General features: G+C 48.3%; 1 protein-coding gene across 1 annotated transcript in view; it reads right to left on the bottom strand.

Moving 5' to 3' along the window:
* The window catches only part of EDAR (ectodysplasin A receptor), a 41,214-nt gene that overhangs the window by 2,340 nt on the left and 29,101 nt on the right, over positions 1 to 9,773 (bottom strand). Inside the window, exons 8-9 of the mRNA XM_004704430.1 lie at positions 7,021 to 7,180; positions 5,024 to 5,084 (exon numbers count right to left, since the gene is read on the bottom strand). Of these exons, the coding sequence (XP_004704487.1) occupies positions 5,024 to 5,084; positions 7,021 to 7,180 (221 nt within the window). The remainder of the gene's footprint in view (positions 1 to 5,023; positions 5,085 to 7,020; positions 7,181 to 9,773) is intronic.

Below are 9,773 nucleotides of genomic sequence, written 5' to 3'. Positions count from 1 at the left end.
GAAGGGTGTTCTGATGACATCCCAAAGTCAGGCTCGTTTGAACCAAGTAACTGGCAGTGTCTATTGTGTCTCAACCCTGACTGTCCGTCACACACCCTGGAGGTGCATTTAAAATACACAGTTCTACCAGGAGGAAGACAGAGCAGATGCACTTTCCCTACACCTGCTGCTGAGGACAGTGGCAAAGGCAGGGCATCTTTAAGAAGGTCCTGAAGAGCAGAGAGAAAGCACATCAGCTCCGTCCGAACTTTGGAACTCCAGGTAAGACATGGGGTTGAGTTCACTGGGCTTTCTATGGCCTTGGATATCCCAAACTTAGGCGCCCTGGTGGCAATAGTGGGTGATGCATCAACCTGCTAATCATGGGCTTAGCAGTTCTGAGGGTGACCATGAGCCTTTCTATTCCTGTAAAGAGTTACAGTCTCGGGACCCCCCACCCCCTGGAAGTTCTACCCTGTCCTGTAGGGCCGCTCTGAGTCAGCATTGACTCATAGCAGTGAGTTGTGGTTGTTGTTTTAATGTCCCAAACTTGGAGCCGAGAAAGGCAGCGGCTCAGAAATAGGAATTAGCACAGACCAAAAGAAAAAAAGCCCCCCAACCAAAAGCTTGCTCTGTCTAGCCAAAGCATCAGGGAAGGGACATCCTGGCAAAATAAAAACAAAACATGTAGACCATCAACAATATCTCAGCCAAATGCCACAGCCCATCTCGGCCCCATCAGCGAAAGGTGAGTGGGGAGCCTCCGCTTTGACACCCTTGGAGCTGCAGTCAAGGGCTCTAACAAGGGGCCATGTAGGAAGCCAGAAAATTCACCCCACCAGCAGCCATAAGGCCACAGGGAGAGCCTGCCTTCCACCATACTGCATCTCCCCTCCCTTGGGCTGGGTGGAGAGTCAAGACTTTCCCTATTGCCCATCTGCACTGTGTGTCACTGAAGACCATAGGGGGGAACTGGACCTTCTACCCCTGCCCAGCAGTAACAAAGAGCCACCTCTCAGGTATCAAAGGAGGCTGAGTTTACAAAGTGATACCCCCTCCTTCCTGTACCAGATTGGGGTCAAAGAAAGCCAGTTAAAAGAGAAGATTGGAAATAAAACCCAGAATCTAACACTGTGCTATGAAAATGTCTTTGAACAACAACAACAATCACAGGTCCAGGAAGATCTCAAGCCGAATGACAAAAGACATCCAGTCGATGCCAACACCGAGATGGCAGAATTCTTGGCCAAAGATCTTAAAGCAGCATCATAAAAAGATGCTTCATGAGCAATTACAACATGCTGGTCATAAATGCAAAATTAGCCCCAGCAAAGCAAGAAAACCAAACAGGAAGTTTGGAACTGAAAAGTACAATCACTCTGCCGTTTATTTCTGCTGCCCACGAATATTTAGTGCTGCTTTATTCATAAGCTCCTCCAAAATGGAGCCAGTTAAACAGTTAAACAACTCAGATGCCTTCTAACAGGCAAATGGTTAAACCAACCGTATCAGGGAATCCTGCTCAGCAGTGAAAAGGAGCAAATCACGGAGATGCCCAAGAAGCGGATGATTCTCTAGAGAAGGATTGCCGAGGGAAGGAGAAGACGAAGACGAAGAAGAAGAAGAAGGGTCTATTCTAAAAGGTTGCATAGTACACGATTCTCTTTTTTTTTCCTTTGGACTTTAAACTTTTTATTACAGTAATCATAATTTTGAATGCATAAAATGAGCATTTTTTTCTTTAGTGACTGTTATGGATTTAATGTGCCCTCTAAAAGTATATGTTGTAAATCATAACCCTTATACCTGTGGATCGAATCCCATTTGGGCATAGAGTTTTCTTTGCTCTGGTAATGAGGTCTTTTTAGGGTATGATGTGTTTTTAGCCAATCACTCTTTACATGTGACAGAAAGCACACATGGGGGGAAGAGATGCCACCTGGAATCTCTAAGGAACTCAGGAACTGAACGAGAACATCCAGCTGAGAGAGAGGACCTTCCTCTGAAGCTGTAGCCTGGAACTCAGGGTGTTAACCTCCTGAACTGAGAGATGTTTGTTAGAGCAGCACAGACAGGAACACAGGACCCTGAAGGGCGAGGCAGAGTAAGTACTGTGGAGAGAGGACTTGTCTCCTACACTGCCATTTGGCACAGACCTCCATTGTCACTTCCTTGCTCCTTTGAACACAGTGACACTTGGTTTTTTGCTAGAATGGGTCAAAAGATGAATTTCTTAGTGAATTATTTATACCTACTTACCTTTGCCCCTTACTGATAGGCCTACGTTTGTACTTAGAATGGCTTCCTAATAAATAAATAGGTGTTGAGATTTCTCTAAAAAGAGGTAAGAACACACATATGACTAATTTTGCATACGTTAGCAGTTGTATGAATCTCCACTGTCTAACCTGCTGCACACCTCTTGACGAGTTGGCAAAACTGCCCACCCTTCAGCGATGGGGTGGAGGAGGGGGTGGACGTGCAGTTTTGTTTTGTGACTTGCTATTTGTTGGAACATGTTGATTAAAAGTACTTTGTTAATTCAGGATTCTCTTTAAATGACATTCTTGAAACAATAAAATTGCAGAGAGAGAAGCGTGTCTGGCTCTGAAAGGGCAACATAGGGAATCCTTGCAGTACGGGGATGCTCTGTGTCTTCATGCATCCATGTCTGTCTCATGGAAGCGATGTAGTAGGATAGGTTTTAAGATGTTCCCTTTGAGGAAAACTAGATAAAGGATACACAGTATCAGTGTATCTCAGACCACTTCATCTTAAAATAAAAAATTTAATTAAAAAAATGTATTGCTACCTGGACCTCACCTCAGACTACTAACTTGTTTGTGACTCGCTGTCCCTATAGTGACCACCTATATTTTCTGGTGGTGTAACAGCTCCTCAGTGGGTTGCTAACCACAAGGTCAGCAGTTCAAATTCACCCACGACTCCTCAGGAGAAAGACAGGGCTTTCTACTATTGGACAGAGTTACAGTCTTGGAAACACACTGGACCAGTTCTTCCCTGTCGTATGGGCTCTCTGTAAGTCAGCATGGATTCGATGGCAGTGCATTTGGTTTGGTTTTGCGGGCGTTTAGTGGGAACTTGCTAGCCCATATTTAGTATGTAATGCCACCTTGTGTGCGTGTGTGTTGGCAGGGGGTGGGTGGGCTGTATAACTATGAATCACACGCGCGCACGCTTCATCTCCCCCACCCCAAGTTCAGAGACCCCCTCAGGACATGTGTCCCACTCACTGTATAAAATTCCCATTACCTCAGAAAAACATTTTTTTTTAACTCATTTAAAATTCTTTCCATTTACGGAAAACATAGTTTCAATATGAAATCCAAAGCCAAAGGAGGGGGAAAGGGCTTAACTCAGTCGTCAGGGGTAGGTCGGGGACTGGGCAAGCAGAGTTGTTTTTAAGACTGGACCGGGCAGGCTGACGCAGAGCCAAGTATATTGTGGGAGAGACGCCACGTTTCCACAGGTAGTCCAGTAAGTTCGCGGGCCCCTGGAATGCAGTAGTTACTCTTGGCCCACAGAGCAGCCAACCAGTAAGACTGTGCGAGGGCACAGCCTGCTGGCACACAGTTCACATTGAGGGAATGGGCGGAGTGGCCCCCCTCCTGCTGCCTGGTCCAAGCAGGGGAAAGTATGTCCTGCTCAGGGCCAGGGGGGCCTGAAAAGACCAGCCCGGAGGGCGTCCTCCAGTCTCAGTGACAAGTGGGGATCTTTCTGTAAACAAGAGCTCAGCTCAAACCAGCAGGGACAGGGCCTGGGGCAGCTGTGGCCAGAGCGACCACAACCCTTGGGCATGTTGTAGGCAGCACTGGCAGGCATCAGGAAGCGCTGCCAGACTCCCATGGTGCCTCCCTGGCAGGCTCTGACCCTGATCTGCCCACGGCTCTCATGTGCTTGTGCCTGTGCCCTGCGTTGGCAGCGATTCCTGCCCACCAGCTCGGGTGCGATCCACCGAGGCAGAGCTTAAGAAAACCTCCCAGTCATATAAATGGTAGGAGGAATCAGGGATTCAAACCCTGGCTGACTGGACTCCAATACCCACATTCTGGTTTGGCTGGGTTTGGCTTGCACCAGCCAGCAATTTGCCGGACCCTCATCACGGATAAGGATCCACCCAGAGAAGGAGACACCTCCCCCACTCACAAAGCTCAGGAGTTCTGTGCTCTGGGGAGGCATTTTGTAGCACAGCTCGGTACTGGGGTTTGAAGATCTTAGCGACACGCGTTTCTTTCCAATCTGTCTGAGAAATGCATGTTGAAATCTTGACTTCCCCTAGTCCTGTTGCCTGGTGACTGCCTATTCCAAAATTGTAACCACGAAACAAAACTCAGCTTTGTTGGTTTAGGCTGGAGTCTCTGAGGAAGGAGGTGAGAGGTTCTACGAGGCCACCATGTATTTTAAACAGCTAGAGGGAGCCCTGGTGGTGCTGTGGTCTAGGCACTGGGCTGCCGGCTGGGAAGCCGGCTGTTCAAACCCACCATCCTCTTCAGCTGGAGAAAGGTGAGGCTGTCTGCTCACGGGAAGATGTGCAGTCTCGGGGACCCTATGGAGCAGCTCTCCGTGGTCCTGTAAGGTCATTGTGAGTGGAGAGGACTGATGTGACAAGTTAGTGATGAACAACTCATTCCAAAGGTGCTAATGCCAATGCAGAGAGCTGGACGCCTGCGAAGGGGTTTTGGGGGTGGCATTAGAGGTACCTGGGGTTCCTTTCACATCTCAATCTCTAGTGTACCTGGGAACTCTGACTTCAAGTACCTCTCTGGTGGGGAATGCTGGGAAATATGTTAAAATAACCGAGAGCTTCATTCAGGGTTCCTTTGCTGCTGGAGGTGTGAAGACAGCCTTCCCGGGGAGGAGCATGACCAGTCTGCCCTCAGTTCTATTCCCAGAAACAACACCCTCTTCTGTGGGTCCCTCGTTTCCCCGGGGGGCAGCAGGGCGGGGGCGTATTAGACTCTCCCTGCTCTTGTTGGATAACAGCCCAAGGCAACGCCTCCCGCAATGGCTCTCCCAGGCTCACCTTCTGCCACACCACACACATTGGCGTACACATCCAATATCTTTTTTCTCCGACTCTGAATCTACAGAAAAGAATGTTCAGAGAATGTTAATCTTCACGAGAGGGAAAACATTGGTAACAGAGAATTAAACACCCCATCTCAGTTTTGACAGATGCCTAGAATTGACCCAAATGCTCAGTATGCTTAGAAAATGTTGAACCAGAAACAGACCGCGTCCTGGGAATGAAGCCTTAATGCACAGGGAGAAAGTCTTCTCTTTGGGTTAGTTAATAAACACCTTCAATGCTTGCCAGAAGGTCTGTCTCCTTAGGCTCAACATTAGACAATGAGAGAGAGGCCACAACAGGCATCCGTCTCTTTAGAAAGAGGTCAATTGGGAGTTCTGGTGGCGCTGCTGGGTAAGCATTAGACTGCTAACCACAAAGTCAGTGGTTCAAACCTACCAGTCCCTTTGCAGGAGAAAGATGAGGCTCTCTGCTCCCATAAAGATCTACAGTCTCAGGCATTCTACAATCGCCTTGATGGCAGTCTTTTTTTGGTTTTGTTTTAATGCTACTGGGAGCTCAGCTTACCAGCAAGGCAGCATGGAGTCCTAATAGCAGCTCATGCAGTAGCCCAGACAGCCGTGTGGGAGTGCTCTTCCCCCCAGGTTAGAGCTTGGTGCAAGGAGGCCAGGCCATAGAAGACAGGTGCGGAAATGGCTCTGGCTTACAGGTCCCATGCACCATAGGAGCTATTATCTCTCAGCAACAGCATAGGCTGCAGGTGACAGCTCTCGTTACAAAGCCACTGCTTTCAGGGATGCCCAAAGTATTAGCATTCTCAGCAGGATCCCTGGCCAGATCTAGTCTACCAATCAGAGGCCATGTTTATCATGAACAATGTTGCCTAGCAACATAGTTGACATGCCAACTTTCATGAGGTTACCAGAGCAACAGAACTACACAGTTAACCAAATGTAGCTCGGAAAAGGGCCTTGTTCACCTTTTTCCCACCATACCTGGGCCAGAACATTTCAAGAGTGCCCACCTTAGGGAATAAAACAATGTGGCCAATTTTTATATGTGAACGTGTTTTTTATATAAAAAATACATGTATATACATGTGTGCACATACACATACATGTGCGTATGCATGGATAGATATAATTAAGGTGACCAGACGTCCCGCTTTTGGCAGGACAGTCCTGATTTTTAACAATTTGTCCCACGTCCCGCAACATTTTTAAAAAGTCCTGATTTTTGGAAAGAATTCACGACAAGGTAGGGTATACGGTTTTTGGCTGCCATGTGGCTATTTCTCCAGGATATGAGTTTTATCAATGGTGTCCCACTTTACCAATGTTAAAATCTGGTCACCTTAGATATACTATCATAGATATCACATATGCCACACACATATATATCACCTATATATATATCACCACACATATATATATCCATCCATATGTACACACGTATAAAATGGGGCTTTAGAAAGTTCATGGAAAAGTGAAATGACAAGATAATGGATTTTTTTCTCCACAAACTTTTGAAACCACCTCATATATGAGCATACATAGGTGACATCCAATGTGTGACACACAAATCCATAGGTGTGTGTGTGTGTAGAAAATTGCCTGATTAGACGGAAGCAATATATTTACAAAGGCTCTTCCTGTCCCCGTGGCATTCTAAGCGATTGCAATTTTCTTCCTTTTGTTTATTGCTATTTCTCATTTTCTTCCATAATGCTGCCTTATTAATAAGGAGAAATAAAGACGTCCCTATCTGGCGAAAGACTATCTCATCTTCAACCTGTCGCTCTATGCAGGCTTCAGATCACAGCCCTGGTGGAGAAGCATCTTGTCTCGCAGAAGAGCTTATTAACTAAGAAATGCCTTGTCTCTGGGCCATAAATCAGACAAATCCCTCCTGGAGATGCAGTGCATTATTTTACTGCGCCAATACATTGTGAGCATTAGTAGAAGAATGGGGGGTGCGTGCCAGAGCCTCACCCCGGTTGATTTGTTGCTGGGGGAAGACTTCTCCCGTGTCAAGTGAACGAGCGATAGCAAGCACAGCTCTGGGGAGCCCTGCTTGTCGACGGCGGGCTCTTCGTCACTGTCCATGCTCCGGCTCAGCAGCTGCTCATTCTCCGAGGACGCGTCATTCTCACTGGGGAAGAAACATGAGCGGCGTGAATGGTGAATGGCGTCGGGGCAGGCGCAGCCCTGACGCAGCCTCTCCACGATTCCCTGCAGGGTCAAGACGTGGCTAAGAGAAACACAATTCCTTCTGCAGCCAACTTTCCCTCAGCGCCTCGCGGGGACGGGACGCACGTTGAGAAAGACACATCCCTGCTCCAGGTTCTTTCCCAAACCAGCAACTACGGAAGAGGCAGGACGCGCAGTGACTGGGATCACCGAGGGTGCAGAGGGAGCTGGGAGGAGAGCCACTGGGGGTGGGGGCTGCACCCGGTCTTCTCTCCATCCCTCCTCACAGCCTCTGACACAGGGGAGATGCTCAGTCCGTGTTTCTTGAGCACGTTTTAGATATCCAGGCGCAGTTGGAAGAAGCACCAAGTTCAACTTTGGTCTATGTGGATGGCAGGAAATCTGTGCCAGCTCCCAGGAACACTGGCAAAGACCAACCCATGAGTGTGAGAAGCTCCCTCTCTTGGCGACTGGGGTAACCTGTGCATTGGGGAAATGGAGACCCAGGTCCAGAGCTCCAGGGAATCCCATAGAAGTGGGGAAAGGGTAGCCCAATGTGCCCACATTCTGGGCCCATTTCCTGCATGTGCTGACCGCCAAGGCCCACACTAGTTAGCAAGACAGGGGAAGTTCAGCTTACGCAGATGCAGGTTAGACCATAATCATTCAAGGGGGAAAAAAAAAGTCAAGGACAAGTTTTCTCCCGCTCCTTTAAACCATTTCAACTATATTAAAAACAATATTCTTTTTATAAGCATCCCGCTTGCTTCCTGTGGTTTGGCTGAAGACTGCTTTTTTTAAAAAGGATTATATTTGCTATTAACTGGGTTATACGGTAATAAAGCCCATACTCAAATACAACTCTAGAGATGGGATTAAGAGAGAGAGGGGGAAACAATGGACGATGCCCACTGGCAAAACCCACTTCCTAATGAGATCTCAAGGCCCTGGGGGGCACCAAGGAGGCCAGTGTTAAGGCCGTCAGCACGTCTGCAGGTGGCCACCTCCCCTCCTGGGCTCTTTCCCCCAAGGTTCCTGAGCCACCATGAGGGATGAAATCTCAGTGCCTTGGCTTTACATGGTACACTTGTCAAGTTTTATTTATTATGATTATTTTTGGATACAAGTGATGTCGTAAATATGTTTCTACCCTTTTCTAACTAGAGTTCTCCAAGTTTTCCTCATGGGAACCGGGTGGTAGAGCAGTTAAATTCTAGGCAGAAAGGTCAGCAGTTCGAACTCACTATCTGCTCTATGTGAGAAAGGACCGGGTGGTGGTTTCCTAAAGGCCGGCTCTGCTGTGTCCCATGGGGTCGCTATGAGTTGGACACTCGTCGCTGGCATTCAATGACAATTTCCTGGGCCAGCAGGTAAAACTCGGCCCACAGCCTGTGTCTTCTCCCTCTCCAATGGTGCCTTTTTGTTCTGCTTTTGGGACTAAGAGCAGCTGAAAGCAGAGAGGGAATGGGGCTGAGCCCCAAGGGGATTATGGTGGGTTAGAGGCTGGGTGGTACCGATTCCCTTTCTAGCTATGCAGTATTTTTGCTCCAAATCTGAGCATTCCAGCACCAGAGCCTGAACCCCAGGTCAAGCCGCTGGAAGCCTGGCACCCACCCACCAGAGGTGCACAGAGCGGCTTGGACTGCAAATTCCTGGAGGTTTGGAGACGTGTTCACGTGCAGGGCCCTTTCAATGACCTGTCCCTAAGGGCCCGATGAGCGGAAGACACAGACTGCCTTTGTTTCTTCGTGGGCAGAGGCTGCTTGACTTCCCTTTGCTTCCTGCCCTGGCGTTGGGACTGCTGCGAGAACGCTGGGGTTTTTCATCTGCGATCTGGTGATGGGACGTGCTATATAAACACTGATGTCTGGAATCTGGTTAGTCTTAGACACGAAAGGTGTTGCAGAAGTGTATGCTCAGGGCAGAGGAAGGAGCAGGGCATCAGGGGTCAGGAGAGGAGGGTTTTCCTCTCTACTTTTTCTATAACCAGTCTAGTGCCCCTGGGCATTCACTTACAACCCCTCCGCCCTTCTCTGTGGAGTGACCAGTGTGATGGATGGTGTTCTTGGAACAACAGGCTGGAATGGCCTTCAGAGTGGAGACCAGGAGGCCTTGCTAGCAAGGCCTGGGAGTTGATTTTGGGAACCTCAGTAGGTAGGATCAAATGCCCATGCCCACCCACCCACCTGTGCCATTGAGTTTATTCCAACCCTAAAGGACCCTATGGGACAGAGTAGATCTGTTCCATAGAGTTTCCATGGCTGTACATCTCGGTGGGAGAAGCCCTGTTTTCCTCCTACAGAGTGGCCAGTGGATTTGAACTGCCAACCTTGTGGTTATCAGCCTAATGCTGAACCAACTGCACTGCCAGATCTTCTTCTTTTTAAATTTTTTTTATTTTAACATTTTATTAGGGGCTCATACAACTGTTATCCCAATCCATATACACATCAATTGCATAAAGCGCATTTGTACATTCTCAAAACATTTTCTCTCCATTTAAACCCCCGACATTAGGTCCTCATTTTTCCCCTCCCTCCCCGCTCCCCCCTCCC

The sequence above is a fragment of the Echinops telfairi genome, unplaced genomic scaffold, assembly GCF_000313985.2.
Source record: "Echinops telfairi isolate 266 unplaced genomic scaffold, ASM31398v2 ScPeMD7_7467;HRSCAF=8505_1, whole genome shotgun sequence".
NCBI classification, from domain to species: Eukaryota; Metazoa; Chordata; class Mammalia; order Afrosoricida; family Tenrecidae; genus Echinops; species Echinops telfairi.
This window is presented reverse-complemented; position numbering and strand designations above follow the sequence as displayed.